The sequence below is a fragment of the Thermobia domestica genome, chromosome 1, assembly GCF_964235325.1.
Source record: "Thermobia domestica chromosome 1, izTheDome1.hap1.1, whole genome shotgun sequence".
Taxonomy (NCBI): domain Eukaryota; kingdom Metazoa; phylum Arthropoda; class Insecta; order Zygentoma; family Lepismatidae; genus Thermobia; species Thermobia domestica.
In genome coordinates this window covers 242,202,555-242,227,989 of record NC_137454.1, presented here as the reverse complement: position 1 = coordinate 242,227,989, position 25,435 = coordinate 242,202,555, and the positions used below count along the sequence as shown (strand labels likewise).

The following is a 25,435-nucleotide window of genomic DNA, read 5'->3' as shown; positions in this document are numbered from 1 at the left end:
GATATCAACATATCAGATTGGCTCCCCAGTCAGCAGGCCGATAGTGTGAATTTGTAAGTTAATGCGATCGGAGTTTCACCTTCGATCTCAGCGACCGCTAAACTATGAATTTCCACACTAATATCGTCATTTCTATTACTTTACATGTCTCTGTAAACGTCCCCTGAGACCCCTTGTTTCGAATTAAAAAAAAAAACGCTTCGTCTTGGTCTGGGGCCTGGACCAAAGTACCCGTGACCAAAATTTGATAATTCTCGGTCCACTCATTTGATCTCCAGGCCGCGTACAGACACACAGACAAACAAACTCTTTATTTTATTTATATTAGATTGAAATTGTGTTTTTGAGCAAATTTGGCGAAACTCTCAGAACTACTGTTCTATGGAAAGCCGTTCTCATGTAAAACGACCTCTAATTTTGTTCCATTTCTTTCTTCTACAACAGGTTGGAACATAATTTTTGACTAATTAACTAACTCTATGACCTATGGAACCCGGAGGTTCAATGCCGCGTTCATAAAAGCTCTCCACTGACTTCTATCCTTAGCCAACTGGATCCAGTCTCCACTTTGTATTCCTATCTCTGCGAGATCCATCTTAATATTGTCCTCCCATCTGCACCTAGGTCTTCCTAATGGTAGTTTGTCGATTGGTCTCAAACTCAAGACTGAAGGCGTTTCTACTTTCTTCCATCCTAGCTACATGACCTACCCACCTAAGCCTCCTAGACTTGATGACCCTAACAATGTTTGGGAAACCCTAAAAATTATGTAGTTCCTCGTTATGAAGTTTACGCCATTCCCCATTCCCATTTCTCTTTGGTCCGAATATTCGTCTCAGGATCTTGTTCTCAAATACTTTCAATCTATGTTCTTCCTTCCGACTAAGCGACCATGATTCGCAACCATACAGAACAACAGGTACGATTATCGTTTTATATATTTTAAGCTTCAAATTCCTCGACAGAATTCGCGACGACAAGATATTTTGAACCGAATAATAACACGAATTCCCTGCTTTTAGTCGACAATTAATTTGTTTGTGAATATGCTTTTCGTCTGTTAATATTGATCCTAGATATTTAAAAGTATCCACTTTTTCAAAAGTATTATTTAATATATTAATGCATCCATAATTTGCCGTATTACGATCCCGACGCACTTATATGTATTTAGTTTTCTCTGCATTTACTTCTAAACCCGTGCCCCTGAAAACGTTTAATAAGACTTCTGTATTTCTTTCTATTATTCTCCTATCATCCCCTATTAAATTTACATCATCAGCATATGCCATAACCTGGTGAACCCCATTCAACTCTAGGCCTTGGTTGCTATCTTCGATTTTTCTTATAGCGTATTCCAGGACAAAGTTGAATAATAATGGCGACAACGCATCTCCTTCTTTCAGGCCATTCTTGACGTGAAAGCTCGTGGACAAAAATTTCCCTACCCGAGCTTTACTTTGGGATTCATTTTAACATATCTTAATTAATCTAATTAGCTTTCTCGGAATTCCAAATTCTGCAGGATTGTTGTACAATGCTTCTCTCCTAACCGAGTCGTAAGCCTTTTCAAAGTCAATAAATAGTTGATGTACCCGGGTATTGTATTTCCACTTCTGTTCGAGTATTTCTTGAATGCTAAATATTTGGTCGATAGTTGATCGATTTCGTCTAAATTTGCACTGATAATCTCCAATAATTTCATCTGCGTATGGGATCAATCTTGCTAGTAGAATGTTTGAGTGGATTTTATAGGACGTTGACAGAAGAGAAATGCCTCGATAATTATTACAGTCAATTTTGTTGCCTTTCTTGTGAATTGGAACAATGATTGATCCTTTCACTCTTGTAGCAATTCTTCCTTGTTCCAGATAAGGGTAATGAGTTTGTATATCTTGTTCCACAATTTTTCGCCTCCAGCTAAAATTAACTCGGCCGGAATTTCATCTGCACCCGGAGATTTGTGTTTCTTTAATTTCTTTATAGCGATTTCTACTTCTATTCGGTTAGGTTATGGGATATACGGTTCTGCGGTGTGTATTTACCTTTCTCCATGCACATTAGTTTTTGGCTGCGTGTTAAGCAATTCGTCAAAGAAATCTTTCCTCTATTTAATGCTATCTCTGTCAGTGAGAACTGTTCCGTCAGCTTTCTTTAATATATAAGCACGAGGTTGATTGCCTTTTATAAATTCGTTGATACCCTTATACATGTCCCGAATATTTTTATTTTTACTATTATCTTCAAGTTCCTTAATTTTATCTTTTTAAAAATCGCGTTTCTTTGTTCTAAAAGTTTTGGAAGTTTCCCGCCTAATGTCTACGAAATTTTGTGTTATTTCATTCGGATTTTGTAGCCAACGTAATTTTGCCTGTTTTCTCTTCTGCACTAGTTGAAATCGTTCCTGGTCGAACCATGGTTTGTTCCTACGTATTTCCGCGTGTACCAAATTGAAGTTTTCTTCTGCTGAAATTTTAATGCTATCTCTAATTCCAATCCAAGTATCTTCAACATTAGTGCATTTCGAATCTTCTAAAAGCGAGAATCTATTCAAAACTTCAATTTGGTATTCTTCTCTTACTTGGCTCTCTTTTAATTTCTTTAAATTAAATCTCTACTTTTCCAGACATTGAATATTTCTTTATTCAACGATAATCTTTCTCTTATTATAGTTGCTATCAGGGAGTCATCAGTGTCACAATCAGCTCCTCTAAACGACCGAACATCAGTTATGCCAGATTGTCTTCTTCTATCTACTAAAACATGATCGATTTGATTATGTGTTTTCCGTCTGGTGACGTCCAAGTATACTTCTGAGTGTCGCGATGTGTAAATTTTGTACTCTTCACGATAAGGTTTTGGATGTTGCGAAGTTCACGAGTCTAACACCGTTGTCATTACTTTCCCCATATAGACTTCGTTCCCTTTAATTGGTTTGAAAATATCCTCCCGTCCTACCTTCGCATTAAAATTTTCATATGGTATCGAGTTTGGCAAATATCCGTTCCACTTCTTCGTATAAACTGTCTTTTATATCGTCATCCTTCTGTTGGGGCATGTACATTTAAAACAATAATATCACACCACAGACCCATAAGAGTATTAAAGGAAAGTCTATCATTACCAAATTCAACCCGCTCAATTGCTGATATTATTCGTTTGTCCCTGTCCCTTATTGGTGGCTTACTTATTTCCTCGTAAAAGAACGTAAAATTTCCGGAATTCACAGTTCCATTTCTTTCCCATCTAACTTCCTGAACTCCTACTACGTCCATCCTGTATTTCTCTAACTCATTCGTTACTGATTTTAACGCGCCTGCCCTATAAAGATTTCTAATATTCCAAATCTCATGTCCATTTTCTTTTGCTGAGGTCGTGCCAAGTTATCAGTCCTGGTCCAAGTTATTCAAGAGAATGTTACAGAACCAATGACACAAACCGATGCCAGAATAATAGAAGCAATGTTCTACCAATGTTTCAGTATTGTTGTGGCATGCATTTATAATTTTACACAATCAAATTTGTTATTATCTCTATTTACGCCTAATATACTTCAGCAATGCAGAATTAGTTTTTGATATGTCGGAAATAAACATGTTTTCATATTCTTTAAATATTTTCACCTGTATAACGGTATCTACATATTCTTAGAATGATATTGATAATAGTGACAGTTTTCTTCGATTTATGTTAGTGTAATATTTTCATTTTGATTCTGTTGCGTATCGAAATGTTATTACATGCACCACAGTTAAGTTTGTGTGCTGTCTTGAATCACGCATATCTACATAAGTACAGAAATGCATAATCATCTGTGATTATACCCCTTACCCTTTATATAATTTAGAATTATACAAACCCATGGATTGGATACCCGCAGCGGGGGCAGTTGCCCTACCTGGAGTTTCGAAGAGTGCTCAGTTCTTGGCAATATATATCAAGACATACAAATTTGCTTACTCACATAATTTACTATAGTACTTATACATTTACTATAGTATAGTATTTACTATACTATAGTCTATTTACTGTATAACTCTTCTTACATTGTTGATATTTTCCTCTGTCGTCGTGTATTTTATTGTTATGCTTTCGTGATCGTGCTATATGAAAGTTTGATCCTAATTCCTCCATTTATCTTCCTTTTGTTGCAGATAGATTATGGCCGCTCCATTAGAAGTCTACACCAAAAGATGAACAACTAGCAGTGATTCGATGTTTGTAGTCAGAAGGTGTATCAGGGGCCGCAATCCATCAAAGACTTTCGGCACAATATGGGAACAGTATCTTACCGCAACGGAGTGTCTACGAATGGATTGAAAAATTCAACAATGGTTGCACAAGTGTTACGCACGGGGAAGGGGCCGGATGACCTTCTACGGCCACAAATGATGACAACATTGAGCGTGCACGTGACATGGTTCTGCTAAACGGACGATTGACTATTGTGCCGAAAGTCTTTGATGGATTGCGGCCCCTAATACAACTTCCGACCACAAAAACCGGATCACTGCTCGTTGTTCCCCTTTGGTGCAAACTTCTAATGGAGCGGCCATCTGCAACAAAAGGAAGGTAAATGGGGGAATTAGGTTCAAACTTTCATAACATGATCACAACAGCATAAGAATAAAATACACAAGAACATAGGTCAGTATGAACACTATACCCTCGTATATATATATATATATATATATATATATATATATATTCTTGTTTCCATTTATATAAATAAACATGGAAAAATCCCAAACGATAGCTTAAGGGAGGGGTAGAATAAGAATATTAACAAAATATTGTTTCTTGATCAACAAGGGAGATATAAATATTTTTTTTGTAACTATCGCTATTGAATCAGTGGTGCATGAGGCAGAGAAGGTATGAACTTAATAAAAGAAATAGGCAAACGGTTCACGCAGTTATCTGGCGATGAAAGAGCAAGCACCTTCCTCATACAAAGAATACGGTAAGTATGGCAGTTCTAAGAGGCAATGTCGCCTCAATACAGGAGGGTACCATGCCCAAAGGCAGAGAACTAGAAGAAGTATTCCTACTGTAAGATTCCATTATGTTTCTATTTAATGTTACCATTTTATGTTCATTCAAATATTTTCCATTTGTTTGTTTTTCATTTTGTTTTGCAGCTTTCATCAGTGTAGAAGTTTTAGGATTTGCTAGATTTACCTATTGTGTTGTTAAGCTTAGACTAAAAATATTGTGGACCCAGAATATTTGTAAAATTTCGTATTATGAAAAGCTTTACTACAATATGCAACAATAACGATTTAAAAAAAGCAGGTAGACCCTAAATTATTATTCAAAGTAAAATGTATTTTTCATGAATAATATATATATATATATAATATAAAAAACAATAAGCTATCCAAATAAATTTAGTTTACTTAAAATTCTTGCAAAAATATATGTTACTTATAATTTTTTACATACACAATATAAGGTGATCTCTATATGTACTGTGTTCGCGTTCTGCATAATAATATTGCTTCCGAAACAAGAGTTACCTGGAAGAATATATTTTACAACATATATTTTTGTTATGGAAGAAATTTGTGCAAAAGGAAAGAGCATTTACCCAATGAATAAATTTTCAATATATATATGTATATATATATATATATATATATATATATATATATATATATATATATATATATATATATATATATATATATAAATTCCAGACATGTTCTAGTTTGAAAAATGGAAATGTTTCTTTTTGAAAATAATCTCCGTGTTATGTGAACGCTTTTATCAAAGTATATGTAGTCACGAGTGCACTTGTGTGTCAGTTTCTTCGCCCACCTGCAATCAGTTTTTTTGCCCCTCCTTGGGAAAAAAAATTCTGCAGCCGTTCTTGTACATACTACTCCACTAACCTGTTTATGGAGTACAATTTGCTCGTGAAATATTCCAAATCCATTGATTAAATACGAGTATTTTGTTTGATTTGTTTTTCCTACTTTTCTCGAGGGGCAAATTACTATTGGGATCCTGTGGCAAATGTATTTATGTTGGACTTGATTGAAGTTATAGTTCTTTATGTCTTGGCGTTTTTTCTCTGAATTGATATGTGTCCAGGCTTGATTGAGGATTGAGCAATTTATGATTGCTGTTCAATTATTTTCTTTTCCTTTCTTCTGGTGCAAAAGAGATGGCGCTAATTGTTATGCCGTTGTTCCCAACGTCTTATTACAGATAAAATAAAAAAAATATATATATTTAGGTAACAAAAGAAGGTAACTGGATATCTAACTTTTAAATAGAAGCATAACAAGGATATTCAGATCTTCAGGAAATAGAACAATTGGTTACGAAATGAAATTGCACTAGTAAATAAAATGTTGGAAACTAGCAACAAATGTGCAACTAGGCTACATAAATCGCTGGTAGCGTATTATTACACAACATTAAAACTGTGAAGGATTGGGTCATTCCATTTATGTGAGCTAATAAGCATTTAATTGGTTTTACTTGAAAAAGAAATGGGCAAATGTATGAGGGATCTCATTTTAGAAAAGTTGGATCAAATATGCAGTCATACAAAAATGATATGTCACTCATTTATTATACGTATCAACTTCGATTTGGCTGTAAAGTTTGATGTCATACTGGACGGAAAAATAAACCGCCTATGTTGACGTACCTTGATATTACCTTCGTACCATCGCCTCTTGTGTTTTTGGAGAAGTTTCTTTCAACTGACAAGTTTTTTTTCTCACTTGAGTTCATTGACCTTTTAGAATTAGCACCACTAAGATAAGTTTGGCAAGGGTTTGTAAGGAATGAAGGTGCTTACGAAACTATCGGATATTCAAGTGTTCAACATACAGAAAATATTTAAACATTGACAGCATAGAACTAACATTGCTTTAATGTGGCCAAGATAAGACAGAAGGCCAAGTTAGAAGTAACAAGTAATACATGACGTACATGAAAACACAGGTTAAACAAATGTAAGACAAAGTTAGGAAGGGAACAACCTTACGGAGCTGGACAAGTTTACTGCATAAGTACCGGTACTGTCCACTCTAACATAAGAGTGCATTTGTTAGTAGACATAGAACTCCCGTAAACACATGTAACATGTCAATTCCGTTTATATGTCTTTTCCTCTTTAGGTGTTTAAACATACGTTCATTGTATGTACTTTACCTTTCATGGCAGCTTATACTACATGAATTAACAAATATGCTTATGAACCATGAGTGTTCTATGCACAGAAACTGAAAATAACATTTTAGCATGAAGAAATAAACATAAGCATATTTTTTGCTTGAAGTGTTTCAAGACATAATGGTTACATTTCAAGGATGGCATAAATTCACATCATGCACGTTAAGTATATTTTATATATTCCCATAATTTATGTTTACTGTGAACTTTTGTTGTTATTCCTGGTCTTAGTTTCAATGAAGAAAATAAGCAGCAAGTAATACTTTGCATTTGTTAACTGCAACGTAATGGCGACAATCCATGCTTTACCTTAACTTTAGACTTCTTTAAATTTTCAACTATTATGAACGTTAAAAGGGAATAAGAATTGTCCAAAGATGAGCCATATACACATCGATTTATCTCGTTTAAGTGAATCAACTGATATAGGCACGTATAAAACCTCACACATATTTCTTGAGAAAGTCGAGAAAAACGTTTTGTTTTGTAAACCTAAAATTTATGTTGTAAGACAACTACACCAGCTATTAAGATAAAAGTAATATTAAAGCATACGGTAGTGTATCTTTTCATTACGACCCCAGTAAGACTACAATACTCTATGATGAATGAGATATAGATGAAAGTTATGACAAAAATTTTAAACTCGATCAATCATTGCTAAAAGGACTTGAATCCATTTTGTATAATTTTGAGAAATTAAAGAAAAGTTACTTAATCCTTACAATGTCCATTTTTCTACACTCAACCTATAATTCAGGGGCCGCGGTGGCTCAGTGGTAGAGAGTTCACCTCCGGTGCATGGGCTCCGGGATCGATTCCGGCTAACGGCAAGTGAACTTTGTGGTGGACAAACAACGTATGCGTGGGTTTCCTCATGGTTCTCCCGTTTCCTCCCACTCTCTTCATTCCACCATTTCATTCATTTCTCATTATCACCGTCTCCTTTCGCCTAGCCGGCATAACTGTAGGCATAAAACTCAAAGATTTCGTTTCCTTTCAACCTACAATTTACAACGATACGTTGTATGTTGTATATTTAATACTTGTAAATTTTGGGGGCGTAGAGTATTTTATATATGTACTAGAGTGATTATGCCATTCGAAGAACAAAAAGAAAAAGAAATATGTTAAATATAATTATATAAGATCGATAAAAAAGAAAGATGTTTATTTATGTTTGTATATGTTTTAAATAATATGACTTTGGGTATGTGGTTGTCAGGGGCAGCCAGAAACATGATGTAAATAAATGGATGAATTGCAGCAGAGGAGTTATCGTTTTCTTAAGGCTCAATAATAGTCATGAAGAACCAGAATAGTGATTTTATCGTCTTATATGGTGCCGGAAACCCGAGGGTGGGAAAGTAATTAGTATCGTTTTAGAAGTACAGTAAAAAGCGATCAGTATTGAGCCCAATATTAATTATACTATTTTACGAAGTGGCCGGATTATATGTAGAAACAGTATGATTATTGCTGATAGTGAAACGATCGAAAATCAAGTAAGAAATTCTTCAGATAACATGTTGGAATTCTTAAAAGAAATATCCCGACAGATCAAGGAACAGGCTCAGGACCAAGCTCAATGTAGCAAGGAACTATCCCGACAGATCAAGGACCAAGCTCAGTTTGCTAGGGTGAACCAGCAATTGGAAAAGTTGGACCAAAAGGTAAATCAGCAAGCTCAACACTTTGATGAGCGATCAGAGCAATTGCAACATCGTAATGATGGCTTACAACAACAATTGCAACAAATGAATCAACAAATCGTAGTCAAATTTGAACATTATGATGAGGAAATGGGCAAGATAGTACAGAGGTGAACTCAGATTCAAGACTCTGTGGAGGCTATCGAGACTGTGGTAGAAGAACACGACAACCGAATTAAACGATTGCAGGATGAATTGAACTTCATTAAAGAAAAGCGTATTCAAGAAGATGCAGTGCAAGATGGTGGGCACATGAATCCTGTACATCCCACATCTATCGGTTGTGAATCTACACGTCATCTCAGAACAATTCTTCAAGATAACCAATCCTTGAGAGTTAATGAAGATAGTACAGAAGGAGAAACAAGAGTGAGGCGATCATCTCATCAGAAGCGGGCCCATCATAGGTATCTAAAGGTTAGTCTAGGTAAATCATTACGGTTTAAAGAAGTGAAATCACTTACGAAATTTAGTGGTACTCCGGAAGATATAACAGCGAGGATATTTCTCGAAAAGTTTGAGGATGAGTGGGAACTAATAGGCGTAGACGAATCTCAATATTTAAAGCTACTACCCCATATATTATTGCCACCGTGTCTAACCTGGTTCAAAGCCATTAGGAGTAATCTTCGTACTTATGCTGACTTTAAAAGTACATTGTTAGCTAACTACGAAAATGACTTTATGATAGCAAATAGAGATGTATTGCTAAGAACGAAGCTTTTCAATCCCAAGTTACATAGAAGCATTACAGAATTTGTAGTTTCGACATTTAAAGAGCTAAGAGCATTAAATCCGGCTCATCCAGAACCACGAATTATTGCTTCTATCCGGATTTTATTACCTTTTAGATTACAACTGCTACTAATGTCTGCACAATGTATTAATTTTAACCATTTGATTATGCTCGTCCAGAATTAGGAAAGTCAACTTGTAGTACAAAACTGTAATAGAGGACAAGACAGAGGTCAAGGTAATTCTGGTCGTAATCATATATAATATGCTCCAGTTCGCAACTTAAGTATACAACCAGAAAACACTTTTAATAGCAGAACAAACGAGTACAAAGCTACCGGTAATCAGGCACAACCGAATCGTGGAAACGTAAACAGGAATTTTAGAAATAATAACCGGAATTTCAGCAGGACAACAATCGTCGCTCATTTATACAAAATCGAGGTTCAGATGGCAGAAATTACATTGATAAGAGATTTACAGATGGCAGTAATTACACACATAGGAATCCGAGTGCTGTAACAATGTGTAATCGCGAAGAAAGTACCCAAGAGTGTAGAATACAATGTAATCTAATTGAAGCTGTGAGACACTGGGACTTGGGATAGATTGTGTTGATGTGAAATGGATTGAATTCGCGTTGAGAAAAATGAAAATATTTTATGGATATGCGAGTCGGTATATTGTATTTTACTTTATGTCATTTTATCTTGAGTTCATGTCTATGATCGCAGTTACTCAAATTATGTCTACAAATACCTTAATGTTATGTATACTATTTAATATTTGTGTCTCACAAATTGTCAATAATATTTGTGTATTATTTAATATTTATGTGTTTTTATATGATTGTCCAAAATGCTATATCAATCACATTATTCATGTTATGATGTTAATAAGACGTTAATTATTATGCTATATCCTGATTAATATTTGATATTTCAATCTTTATTTATATTTTGTTTAACTACATCTTATATTCGATCATGTTGTGTTCAAAGAACAACTATATGAATATCACATTCATCTTTTTCAAAACCTTCATGATGCCTAAGTAAATAATTATTAACTTGTAACAAGTATTTAATGGACCCGAAAAAGGACTTAAAATCAAATAACTTGCAAATTAAATTTCGAATGTGCCTTATTGTCGTTGAAATGTATAAATAAATGAAAATGATGATAAAGTTTAAAATAAATATGATAATAATATTGTTATAAAATTAAATATGATATATATGTATGTATAATTATATGAATTGCAAATTTCAAGCATACGAGGTGCATTCGAAAACTCGAATAATTTATATGTAAAAGTAAAATAATCCAGAATTCTTTTTCTTTTTATTAAGCAAATGAATAAAAAGAAAAGTCCGTCTGGTGCCATAACATACAACGATAAGTTGTATGTTGTATATTTAATACTTGTAAATTTTTGGGGCGTAGAGTATTTTTATATATTTGCTAGACTGATTATGCCATTCGAAGAAGAAAAAGAAAAAGAAATATGTTAAATATAGTTATATAAGATCGATAAAAAAGAAAGATGTTTATTTATGTTTGTATATGTTTTAAATAATATGACTTTGGATATGTGGTTGTCAGGGGCAACCAGAATCATGATGTAAATAAATGGATGAATTGCAGCAGAGGAGTTATCGTTTTCTTAAGGCTCAATAATAATCATAAAGAACCAGAATATTAAATTTTATCGTCTTAAATTCAACGGTTCGTTTACAATGTTGCTAAACTTTTGACGTCACTCTTTTCTATACAGAAAGTTGCATATATCCTTAGAGAATCGGAAAATGTTCTTAAACGAAGTTCGTTTAAAGAAAAATGATTTAGGTTCTTTCTACAATCATCAATTCAATTTTTGTTTAGTCATAATAATATCCGAAGAAAAAATACACAATTCAATAAAGCACATTCAACTGAACAAAATGTCATGGTTGAGAGCAAATCATCATGGGTAATTATCAAAAAAAAACTATAAAAGCAACTAGTTTTTATAGTGTTAGCGTTATGGCCTTTTTTCCCAATTGGATTCAGTTAACTCTTTTTTTTTAAATTCTGTTGGAATACATTTTTCATCTACAGTAGAGCGTCGATTATCCGAGCGTCGGTCAACCGAACGACCGCTTAACCGAACTGTGTACTCGCTCGCACCTGTTACTCTCCTACCCTACCGTCCATCATCCCTCTCACTCCCAAACCAAGCTTCCCACAGTAGTCGCCGCACTGAGCCACAGCTGGCGGAACATTGCTTCTAATGGGGCCTTCATAAGGCGCTGCTGACCGGCCAAGCCGCCAGTCGCTGTGTTTCAACAATCAGCACACTTCTGTCGGTTTGGCACTGGCTGTAGAAGTACAGTACAGTACAGTGCAGTTCGATTATCCGAACAAACCAGTTTTCCGAACACCCATGTCCCCCAATTACTTCGGATAATCGACGCTCTACTGTATTTATGTGCTGTGTACAAAACTATACACCGCTAAGTAGCAGATTGTATCTATCGTTGTTTGATTTCTCCTAAGAACGACCATATACTTTTAATACTGATCCAATATTCTTAACATTTATGCACATACTCTTGGAGTGGAGTGGAGTAGAGCAAATCAACGGGAAGCAATGGGGCAATAATAGTCTTGTGTAGGAGTTAAATCATGCGTAGTTGATATAAATAGGAGTGATAGAATATGAGTGTCAAATTGAGGGGGTGAGCGCAACATTAGCCTAACCCACATTTTTTTAAAAAAATGGAGAAAAATCAAGTACAATATACCTAAACCAACCACAAGTGGTTGAATGTGTCATACATTGTACATGTATACGTCGTAAAAAAAAAAAAAACACACACACACACACACATGTGTTTAAATTGAACTTGATTTTTTTCCATTTTTAAAAATGTGGGTTAGACCACTGTTGCGCTCACCCCCTCCATTGTGCTTTGAGGAAATGTTTAATATTGTGAGCGTGTACACTCAGCAAGTTGAATGTGAAGAAGAGAAAGGAGCTTTCTGGAGTTATATTGTGCGAGAATTAATTAGTTTACCAAAGGAAGAAATAGTGATTCTGGGTGACAATTTGAACATGTATGTTGGTAATAGAGAAGAAGTTATATTTTCAGGAGTCCAGGGGGCTTGAGATGTTGGAAAAAACAATAGAGAAGGAGAAGGAAATATTAAATTTTGTACTAGTATTTGATTGTGCTATACGTAATAAGTTTTTCCAAAAGAATACAAAGTAGTTAATTACATATAAAAGCGGAAACAAAGGAGAGACAAATAGAGATTTGATTACAAAACCTCGAGGCCAAAACTTTGCGTACATTAAACTTTTCGTACCAAAATCGCGCCTGGTCAAAATCTCGCTTTGCCGGAACCTCGCAGAACTAAATCTCGCTTAGGACAAATCCTCGTCATCCAAAATCTTGTGGAACGAAATTTAACCATAGCAATTTCTTCTGTGCAGAATGTTCAAAATATCACTGCATGTATCTTCACTAAAAACAGCATATCGACGGCGAAAGTGCAAAACCTAGTAGGATGGTTGTGCCTGTCTTCGACCACCCCCTAGTTGCCGACCACTTTTCACTTTAAAAACCATTTATAGGCATATTTTCCGATAAAAAAGCATGACTTTTCGTTATAATTGAATTGCGGCTTATTCTGAACCAATCACAAAGATACTGTCAAAATATATTGCACATGAATTCGGTAATAGCCAATCAAACGTATGCCTACGGAAGACGCACTAAGTTTTCGATAGGTTTAATCTGTTGCAAATGGGAACGACAGCACCCTGTTTTTTGTGCTTTTCCGTAATTTTATCTCGCCATGTAAGAAATACACATACTATTCTGTTGCATGGAACTGTAGAGCACATTTAGTAATAAAATTTTAGTGATAATTGTAAGGTTTGAAGAATAAATCAATAAAATGTAGTGGTCGGACAATGACCTATGAAATATTCTTGTTAACTAGTGTTCGACCACGGGGTAGTCGAGCACTCAAAAATTGCAGAAATGTCGATAACGACTAACTTTCGATTCATCTGCATGAAGTGAGTTCCTAGTTACCAATTCTGAAGTTATAATGGTGTACAAAAACATTTACTAGTGTTCGACCACTACTTTTCGTAATACATTTGTACTAGTCGAGGATTAACATTTTTTTGCGGTGTCCGACCACGCTGTGCGTTTGTGATTTTTCGCAGAATTCCGTGGCTCAGTGGTAGTAGTCTCAGGCGTTAGGCTTCGGATCATGAGGAGGCAATCCACTGGGGGTTCGAATCTCTCTGAGGAGCAAAGATATTTTTAATTGTCCTCTATATTTCTGTATTTGTGTCTCTGTCGTGATTGGATTACGCCATATTGATGCCAGGAGCTATCAGACTGAATGACTCGGTTGAGACGAATTTTAAAAGAATGGTAGAGCGTTGGCTTAGCATTCGGGAGGTCCTCGGTTCGAGCCTAGCGGCCGACCATCCTGACTAAGTTCTTTAGAGTTTTTCCTCAGTCACACAAGACAAATGCTGGGATGGTACCTACAAAATAGGCCCTGGCATCTAACTTCCAACATCCTCTTCCCCTACTCTATCCCAGCTGGAACCTTAGATGCCTAAAGGCCATGAAATAAATTCAAATTCAAGTAACTGAATATTCATGCAGTTCTCCCAAGATCTTCATGGAAAATTAACGGCTTTGTTAGGGTATGATATTTCATTTGAATAATAAATTTATTATATTTGGTCTAATTCGTTTAATACTGAACTACACTATTCTCGCTTCGTCGTGGAACTGTATTCAAATATTGTGAACGAAATAGTTATCAGCTTACGTCTGGAATACGTCGGTTTTCCTTGCAGAATTTTCCTGTTCCTTTCAGGGATAATGAGTCTGAGTACGCCTAAGCTTAAACTGCCCATAAATTGCGTCCCGAAACTTTGAATAAGGCGCAATACGCTGTAGTCTAAAGAAACATTCGTTTGTGATTTCAGGACTCTGAGAAATACTTTAAAGAAACGGGTCTCGCTCTCAATCTGATATTCTGAATGATTTTGAGCGAATATTTAATGCTGATGAACTCAGCTTTCAACTGCGTCTCAAATCAAGAAAAGTGTTGGGGCCCAAAGGGCGGGAAAATATGTACGAGGTGAAGGGCAACGAAAAGGAAACATTAACGGTACTTGGCACTTTTTCCGTGAGAGATTGTGTTCCCGATGGTCGTATATCCGTATATAAGACATCTTCCAAAGGACGTCATCAGTGCAGTTTCTTCAGAGATTTTTATAGGCAAGTCAGATAGTGGCTGAATGCGAAGTGAAACGCTCTACGAATGGATAGAGTAAACGGCTTCCTAAAATGAGTGGATGATCCCTCTATTTAGAAACCAGTCCTTCTGCTAATCAACGGCCACAAGACTTACTTGACAATGGAAGTCAGCGAATTTTGTTCTCGGTATGGTATAGTACTCTTCTGCTTCCCACCTAACACCACACATGTTCTTCAACCCTGCGTCGTATCAGTGTTCAAATCGTTAAAAACCGAATGAAAGAAGACAGTTCGAGAGTACCACATGGAAAATTAGCAAAATGTTACAAGCGCTAGTTTTGCACCACTAATTAAAAATGATATACAAGATAGCAACATCATTAGTAATTAAAACCGAATTTAGAATATGAGGTTTATATCCTTTCAACCCAGAGAAGACAAACCGTTTTTAGTGCTGCATTCTACTGAACCTTAAATTAATTTGGTGGTTCCTTTCTTGACAAACTATCACAATAGTCGCATTATTCTCAGCGACTATTAAACTGCGAAGTGATATCTGAGAAACTAATGCTGTAATATCTATAGATGTTATTAGTTTGGTAAAGTTATGCTTTAGCCTTCATACTGTAATTAAAAGCACATTAATCGAAAAGTGGTCGATGACTAAACAGTATGCGGTCGAACATAAACGAAAAGTAGTCGAGCACTAAAAGAAATCAGTCATTGATGCTTCTAAGACTATTACATAAATGGTATAAATTATCTCAGTTTTGAATAAACTATAGATAAAATATAGCTTTATTAACACATGTGAGCTAGTTGCATCCTTCTAAGTTGTTCCAGTCAGTGAACAGCGATTAAGGACCATACGAAAATGAGTTAGGTGGTCGAGGACTGGCACATTTACCCTATCTCCACTTTTATGTAATTTTAGATTTTGGTTGCATTCAATTCCCCACATCTGTGTATGTAAAAGCTCGTAGACAAAAACACGCTAAAAACGTGAAAAACTAACTTTTCAAAATCTCGTATCGCGTAAAAGCAGAACGGTTTTATTACTCTCCTGAAAAGTTTGGTTTTGATGAGTTACGAGGTTTTGCACTTTCGCCGTCGAATACAATTATACCTCCATTAACATACATACCATTAGTCTTATTTCCCACACCGAACAGGCAGTTTCATATTGAACAGGCTGCTAGAAGGTTAGATACAAGATATATTGGAGAGAGATCAATTTGGACTTCGGAAAAGAAAAGATACCATAGATGGTATTGCGTTGATGAAAATTGTATCAGAACGAGTTCCTGACGTAAAAGAAGAATTGTGTTGTGTGTTTCATCGACTGGCAAAAAGCTTTAGAACGGGTCAATTGGATCAAACTTCTGCAAGTACTATTTCTTTAAATTGGGCTCAACTAGAGAGACCAACTCATTCGCAACCTATACATGGGATAACAAATGAAGTTGCGCTTGGATCAAGGAGAAACCAATAATAATGTGGAGATTGGAAGCGAAAAGGATTGGGATTATGTAAAGCCAATTATTCAATATTTACAGTGAATATTTAATAAAGGAAATATTAATACAAATTGGAGATTTCAAGATTAGAGGGTAGATCATTAACAAAGTCGTATGCAGCTAATATGATTATTATAGCTAGAACCGAAGAAGGACTACAGGAGATGATGAACAAAATAGGGAAACAATGTGGAATGTAAATCAATGTAAAAAAATCGAAAAATCATGAAAATATCCCTTGGGAATGCAGCATTACATATCAGAGTAGAACAAAGAGAACTTGAAGATTTCGGTAATTTCAAGTATCTGGGAAGTATTTTGATGAGAGACGTTTACTGCACCAAAGAACAACTCAATAATTACCATATTGCAATAGCTAAAGAAGTATTCAACAAGAAAAGATCTTCCTTAACTAACAGGCTGAATATTGAACTAAGGAAGAAATTGGTGAAGTGCTATATTTGGTGTATTGGACTGTATGGCTCATAGACTTGGACATTACGGAAGTCAGAGAAGAAATATTTACAAAGTTTCGAAATGTGGTATTGGAGGATGATGGAGAATATCAAATGGACAGCGAGAGAGAGAGAGAGAGAGTAGGAAATGAAGTTATTTTGAAACGGATAGGAGAGAAGATAAGGCTTCTAGCCACCATCTTTCTTAGGAAGGAGAATTGGATTGGACACATCTTGCGAAGAAATTGTCTTGTTCATACTGCCATACAAGGAAAAATGAAAAGAAAGTGAGGAATAGGAAGAAGAAGAACACAAGTGATCAACGATTTGAAAAACAGAAGAAAATATTGGAAGTTAGAAAAGGAAGCTGAGGATCTAGAAACGTGGAAGAAACATTTCCATGGCCAAACCTTACTTAATAATAATACTAATACTACTACTACTACTACTACTACTACTACTACTACTACTAATAATAATAATAATAATAATAATAATAATAATAATAATAATAATAATAATATCTTATCTACATTACAATAATGTCTGAGGTAGAGTCGGGGGCAGACAAACAGTTTTTTCGCAATCGGTTCAGCGTCCAAAGAATAGGTTTTATTTCTCTCTCTCTAATCTATTCAAATCGTAAGTGGCTCAAATTAAAATTTTTGAAGCGAAATTGAAGAATACAAATTAAGTGTTGCTGAGAATACAAATTAAGTGTTAGTGGTAACACGCATAAATCACATGTTGCATAGCTATAGCCGGTTTCTCACTACAAACCACAGAGAGATTTCTTGAGCGACTTAAAGAGTCGGTAACTGACATCTTCCACAACACCCACCAGGGGGGGTCCGATGCTTCCCTGTCTCACTCAGAAGCGGTCCTGTTTCTTGCAATTTATTCACTAACGACCATATTATGTTTCTGTCTGCGGCAGAAGGTGAGGCAAAGTTGCGTGTAAATGCCCTTTGTGTAGCAACAACAGATTCCGTTCTCCAAAAACTTTTTAACGGTAAAATCATGTTGCTCTATTAAGTGCATTATTGTAGCTGTGTCCTAATCATATTGATACAGTAGCACAGCATAATTCTCAATACAACAGCCCAGTTTCCTCTTTCTTATTGACCTTCGCGAGATTGCCATTTAACGAAGAAACTCAAATTTCCACACCGCACCTCACCTAATTCCAATTGTAAGGTACACTGGCGAATATTTGCTGTTTTTCTAGAGGCGTAGCCGATATTACCCAAATGAATTTAAACCAGTAAACATAGTTCCATAAATTTCTCATCCTTCCTTGATCATTTGCCACAAACCGCATGAAAATCGTTCTTCAGTTAGAAATTCTAGACCCAAATGAAATCGTAAGTTATTCGCTATCACTCTAATCTAGTAGCTAGCCCTGTGCCTTTGATGTACGTGGTTCCGGGTTCCATTCCCAGTGGAAAAGTATTACACAATTTGAATGCATTACAATGGTTCGGATTCCACCTTAAATTGTAGGTCTACATCGCATATAGCTTCGATGCTTAAAAGGAACGCAGGATTTCAGCTAACAAAACAGGTATAAATAATACTTCTACACTATATTTCATAATTTCTTACCTTTCATGATTTGCTTTATAGTATCTTGCACTTCACGCCACAATTACTCATTTATGAGTTTAGTTCAGTAAATAATTGGATTAATTGCTGTATTTCCAGCAAAATTTGCGTTGAAAAACTAATAACTTGTCTCTGTACTAATTAAACTCGACATGAAAATGAAATATCTTTCAGTAGGCCAAAAAGAGCACTTGGACAATACTGCAGTTACAGCGAGTTCTCTCTGATTTGATTTTATTAACGTCACGAGTGGTTTTTCAACTTTGAATATACACCCGTAAGTGTTGCCCCCTTCGAGTTATTTAATTGTTATATTACTGTGCTCGCTGATATGAAGCGAAGGACGCGATACAATTTTCCAAGGGAAAGGGAGTAAGACCTTCACCTTTAAAGTCTAAAGATTCAAGTAAATAGCAACTGCTGAACGCTTGAGAAAAACGTGTTTGGAATTGCCGTCTACGAACATTAGTATTACATTTCTTCTTTTTGTTCTAAAAAAAAAAAAAAAAAAAAAAAAAAGCAACGTAAAGCACCACTAATGAACATATGTGTCTTCGTTCTTTCTCACAAAAAAAAAAAAAAGAAGAGAACTAAAACAAAAAAAGAAGATGCTTTCTTTGATTAGAATAAAATATGACTCAAACTCAACACATAATGATTTATCACTGAGTAATTCGTAACAGCATTTCTACCTTAAATATTAGACACACTTTCTTCGACAGCTATTATTATATGATAAATATAAAGGAAAAACACATTGACAAGGGATTTTACAACTATTATATAAACTACAATTGTATGGTAATTTCGACATTTTCTGTACCTTCATCAATTAGCGCTTCTGGCAGTACTGCCTGATGAAGTAACTCACAGAGTACCGAAACATCACATAACGATAGCTTCTATGAACTTTGTATTGTTTTTCATTTGTATCTGCATGAAGTATTATTTACGACGTCAATATGTGTTTCAAGCTGTTATTGATTCCTTAAATTTTAGATACTTCTGAATGACAGGACAACCGAAAAAAATATCGGTATTACAGAATTATTTGTTCTCTTGCTTTCAATATAGAAATGATTTACTTTGCTATATATATATATATATCTTGAAATTCATGTATTGGACAACAAACCTCCAAAAGTGTACCGAATTACAAATGCCAAGTAAAAAAGAGCGTACAGTGTGTTCGCAGTCAGTGATTTATCTACTCCCCTTAACACCCTCCAGCACCCTCCTAAAATTTTTGGACAACTCCGCGGAAATAAATTCCTCACATACCCCCAAGGGGGGGGTGAAATATTAAAAAATTCATTCTCGTTCTGCCTAAAGCCCTCTAGGACTTTGTAGAAAATGTTTTAAATGATCTTATCTTTAGGCAGAACGGGAATTCCCGTTCTGCCTAATCTTAGGAGACAGGGAATTCTATGCGAGGATAATTTTTTTGGGAAATGCAGCACCGAAAAGCTTGACTTCTAGTCTGTTTGTACGCAGATCGGAACTCATGTGTAAAATGGCTGTGGTAACGAGGGCGAGAACTAAATCCAAGCGGTCAGAATACAAGGAAAAATCTAACGAGAACAAAATCGCAGAAGTATATATTGGATGTATCATTGCACACCTTATATGATCATTTTTTCCCTTCAGTTATCACATATTCTAAAACGTTATCTGTATTTTTTCAACTGAAATAACTTTTTTTTCTTTTAAAATGCTGACAACTCAATAAAACGTAAACATGTTATAATAGAAGGGCAGATTACCTTTAATTACTTTCACATATACCCATATGAAAAGTTCTGGATATTCCTGTTTATTATATCTTTAATACATTTGAAATACGTTTAGCAAATTACAGTAAGACCATTCATTTTAATTACGAAAAGTAACTAACTAACTAACTCTATGGCCTATGGAACCCGGAGGTTCAGTGCCGCGTTCACAAAAGCTCTCCACTGACTTCTATCCTTAGCTAATTGCATCCAGTTTCTACTTTGTATTCTTATCTCTGCGAGATCCATCTTAATATTGTCCTCCCATCTGCGCCTAGGTCTTCCTAATGGTCGTTTTCCTATGGGTCTACCAGTCAAGACTTTGAAAGCGTTTCTACTTTCTTCCATTCTAGCTACATAACCTGCCCACCTAAGCCTCCTAGACTTGACGACCCTAACAATGTTGGGTAAACCGTATAAACTATGTAGTTCCTCGTTATGAAGCTTCCGCCATTCCCCATTCTCGTTCCTCTTGGGTCCGAATATTCTTCTCAGGATCCTGTTCTCAAATACTTTCAGTCTATGTTCTTCCCTCAGAGTAAGCGACCATGTTTCACAACCATACAGAACAACAGGCAGGATTATCGTTTTATATATTTTAAGCTTCAAATTCCTCGACAGAATTCGCGACGACAAGAGATTTTGAACCGAATAGTAACACGAATTCCCTGCTTTTAGTCGACATTTAATTTCTTCGTGAATATGATTTTCGTCTGTTAATATTGATCTTAAATATTTGAAAGTATCCACTTTATCAAAAGCATTATTTAATATTTTAACGCCTCCACAATTTGCCGTATTACGGTCCCGACGCACTTCCATGTATTTAGTTTTCTCTGCATTTACTTCTAAGCCCATGTCCCTGCAAGCGTTTAATAAGATCTCTGCATTTATTTCTACTGTTCTCCTATCATCCCCTATTAAATTTACATCATCAGCATATGCCATAACCTGGTGAATGCCGTTCAATTCTAGGCCCTTGTTGCTTTCTTTGATTTTCCTTATGGCGTATTCCAGCACAAAGTTAAATAATAATCGCGACAACGCATCTCCTTGTTTCAGGCCATTTTCGACGTGGAAGCTCGTGGACAAAAATTTTCCTACCCGGACTTTACTTTGGGATTCACTTAAACATATCTTAATTAATCTAATTAGCTTTCTCGGTATTCCAAGTTCTGTAAGAATGTTGTATAATGTTTCTCTCCTAACCGAGTCGTACGCCTTTCTAAAATCAATAAATGGTTGATGTACCGGGGTATTGTATTCCCACTTCTTTTCGAGTATTTGGCGAATGGTAAATATTTGGTCGATAGTTGATCGATTTCGTCTAAATCCGTACTGATAATCTCCAATAATTTCATCTGCGTATGGGGTCAATCTTGCTAACAGAATATTTGAAAGGATTTTATAGGATGTTGACAGAAGAGAAATGCCTCGATAATTATTACAGTCAGTTTTGTCGCCTTTCTTGTGAATTGGAACAATGATTGATTCTTTCCACTCTTGTGGCAATTCTTCCTTGTTCCAGATAAGGAGAATGAGTTTGTGTATCTTGTTCCACAATTTTTCGGCTCCAGCTAAAATTAACTCAGCCGGAATTTCATCTACACCCGGAGATTTGTGTTTCTTCAATTTCTTTATAGCGGCTTCCACTTCTATTCGATTGGGTTCTGGAATATACGGTTCTGCGGTGTGTATCTCCTTTTCTCCACGCACATTAGTTTTTGGTTGCGTGTTCAGCAAATCGTCAAAGAAATCTTTCCATCTATTTAAGAGGCTATCCGTATCGGTGAGAACTGTTCCGTCAGATTTCTTTAATATATAACCACGAGGTTGATAGCCTTTCTTAAATTCGCTGATCCCCTTATACATGTCCCGAATATTTTTATTTTTACTATTATCTTCAAGTTCCTTAATTTTAGCTTTCAAAATATCCCGTTTCTTTGTTCTAAAAGTTTTGGAAGTTTCCCGCCTGATATCTGCGAAATTTTGTGTAGTTGTTTCATTCGGATTCTGTAGCCACCGTAATTTTGCCTGTTTTCTCTTCTCTGCTAGTTTAATGCATTCTTGGTCGAACCATGGTTTGTTTCTACGTATTTCCGCGTGTCCCAATTTTTCTATTGTTGAACTTTTAATGCTATCTCTAATTTCAATCCAAGTATCCTCAACACTAGTGCACTCCGAGTCTTCTAAAACCGCGAATCTATTCGAAACTTCAATCTGGTATTCCTCTCTTACCTGGCTCTCTTCTAATTTCTTTAAATTAAATCTCTCCGTTTTCGGACATTGAATATTATCTTTATTCAACGATAATCTCTCCCGTATTATCGCTACTACCAGGTAGTGATCAGTGTCACAATCAGCCCCTCTAAACGACCGGACCTCAATTATCCTAGATTGTCTTCTTCTATCTACTAAAACGTGATCAATTTGATTATGTGTTTTTCCGTCTGGTGATGTCCAAGTGTATTTATGAACGTCGCGATGTGGGAATTTTGTACTCTTCACGATTAGGTTTTTGGATGTTGCAAAGTTCACGAGTCTAACACCGTTGTCATTACTTTCCTTATGCAAACTTTCGTTCCCTATAATCGGTTTGAAAATACCCTCTAGTCCTACCTTCGCATTGAAATCCCCTAATAGAATCTTCATATGGTATCGCGGGAGTTGGTCAAATATCCGTTCCACTTCTTCGTACAAACTGTCTTTTATATCGTAACCCTTATCTTCAGTTGGAGCATGTACATTTAAAACAATAATATCACACCACCGTCCCTTAAGAGTAATAAAAGAAAGTCTGTCAGTAACAAATTCAACCCGTTTAATTGCTGGTAATATTCGTTTGTGAACGAAAAACCCTGTTCCTAACTGGTGATTTTTATTTCCTTTCCCGAAAAGTAACTGTGATTCTATTTGATTTTAAAAAAGGCGTTCTTGTGTGGTAGCATATAGCAGTCTTTTATTTTGAATAATGTACATAAAAATACTTATTTTAATTCTGAAATACTGATCAAGATTTTATTTAGCAAAGATCGAAATATAAAATACATACTTACTATAACAGTCTTACGTCTTTTATTGGGTTTTCATCATTTTTTAAATGTTATTTGCGTGAAGTGAAAAATTTCAGATAGGATTTTAGATGCATAACAGTTGAAGAAAAAGATAATAATTCTTTTATTAATCTGCGTCTATGATTCTGATGTTTGAATATAGTCCGTTTTGTTTGAATTTTCTTTGGGGTTTGCCCTTCTGAATTATGTCCTGCATTCGTAATAATCTGTTTCGTAATTCTAACAGAGACTGTAAGAAGAATAACTATTTCTTCAAGTTTCATCATAAATTTCAGATGTTATTCTTCTTGTTCTTCACGAAGAAATGAGGAGGATACAGCTCTTTATCAGCAATGTTATTCACATCTACTTTGGTAAAGATGAATGTGATTTAAAAAACTCCTTCGGGCAAATGGAAAATTGATTTACTTAGTTCAAAAGAGCCGTTTGACATTTAACTGACATTTATTAACTTTTTCAGTAGTTCATCTCCAACATGCTAGTGAGTCGCAGTATGTAAAAGGTGCCACAATTCACATCCATAAAGACATATTTGGCCATATATTAAATAAACAATGCGAGAGGATGCATAAGGCGATTCTTAAGAAAGAATGTTAGTGTTCTACATCGCAATGCCTTTTTCGTCATCACCTTATCAGCTGATTTGTTTTATATACATAATTCTATACTATATGCAATAGTACCATACCCAGACAGCACAATGCACGTACAGTATCCGTATAGTACATGTACAATTGCACGGATGCAACATGTGCATCATCTGTATAAATGCACGCCTGTACATGTGATGCACATATACATCACAAGTCCTATTCAACATCTTCACGTGCACAGGACATGTGCAGTGCACACGTCCTGCACAAATGATTTCCACGTTCCGCACAGTTGATTTACACGTTACACGTATTCGATTTACATGTAGTGCACAGGTGATTTACATCTAGGACAGCGGTGATTTACACGTAGCACACAGGTGATTTACACGCAGTACCCAGATGATTTACATGTAGGAAAGAGGGGATTTACATGTAGCACATAGGTGATTTACATGTACGATAGAGGTGATTTACACGCAATACCCAGGTGATTTACATGTAGGACAGAGGTTATTTACATGTAGAACACAGGTGATTTACACGCAGTAAATGCACAATTGCACGGATGCAACATGTGCATTATCTGTATAAATGCACGCCTGTACATGTGATGCACATAAGCGTCACAGGTCCTATTCAACATCTTCACGTGCACAGTACATGTGTATTGGACACGTCCTGCACAAGTGATTTACGCCTTCCGCACAGTTGATTTACACGTAGCACGTATTTGATTTACATGTAGGACAGAGGTGATTTACATGTAGTACATGTACAATTGCACGGATGCAACATGTGCATCATCTGTATAAATGCACGCCTGTACATGTGATGCACATATACATCACAAGTCCTATTCAACATCTTCACGTGCACAGGACATGTGCAGTGCACACGTCCTGCACAAATGATTTCCACGTTCCGCACAGTTGATTTACACGTTACACGTATTCGATTTACATGTAGTGCACAGGTGATTTACATCTAGGACAGCGGTGATTTACACGTAGCACACAGGTGATTTACACGCAGTACCCAGATGATTTACATGTAGGAAAGAGGGGATTTACATGTAGCACATAGGTGATTTACATGTACGATAGAGGTGATTTACACGCAATACCCAGGTGATTTACATGTAGGACAGAGGTTATTTACATGTAGAACACAGGTGATTTACACGCAGTAAATGCACAATTGCACGGATGCAACATGTGCATTATCTGTATAAATGCACGCCTGTACATGTGATGCACATAAGCGTCACAGGTCCTATTCAACATCTTCACGTGCACAGTACATGTGTATTGGACACGTCCTGCACAAGTGATTTACGCCTTCCGCACAGTTGATTTACACGTAGCACGTATTTGATTTACATGTAGGACAGAGGTGATTTACATGTAGTACATGTACAATTGCACGGATGCAACATGTGCATCATCTGTATAAATGTACGCCTGTACATGTGATGCACATAAGCGTCACAGGTCCTATTC

General features: G+C 35.9%; 1 protein-coding gene across 1 annotated transcript in view; it reads right to left on the bottom strand.

The window, feature by feature from the left end:
* Positions 1-18,618, bottom strand: part of LOC145694832 (phospholipase B1, membrane-associated-like) — a 136,001-nt gene extending 117,383 nt beyond the window's left edge. Inside the window, exon 1 of the mRNA XM_081771500.1 lies at positions 18,495-18,618. Coding sequence (XP_081627626.1) covers positions 18,495-18,501 — 7 coding nt within the window. The 5' untranslated portion in view covers positions 18,502-18,618. The remainder of the gene's footprint in view (positions 1-18,494) is intronic.
* Between the last annotated feature and the right edge of the window lie 6,817 nt (positions 18,619-25,435).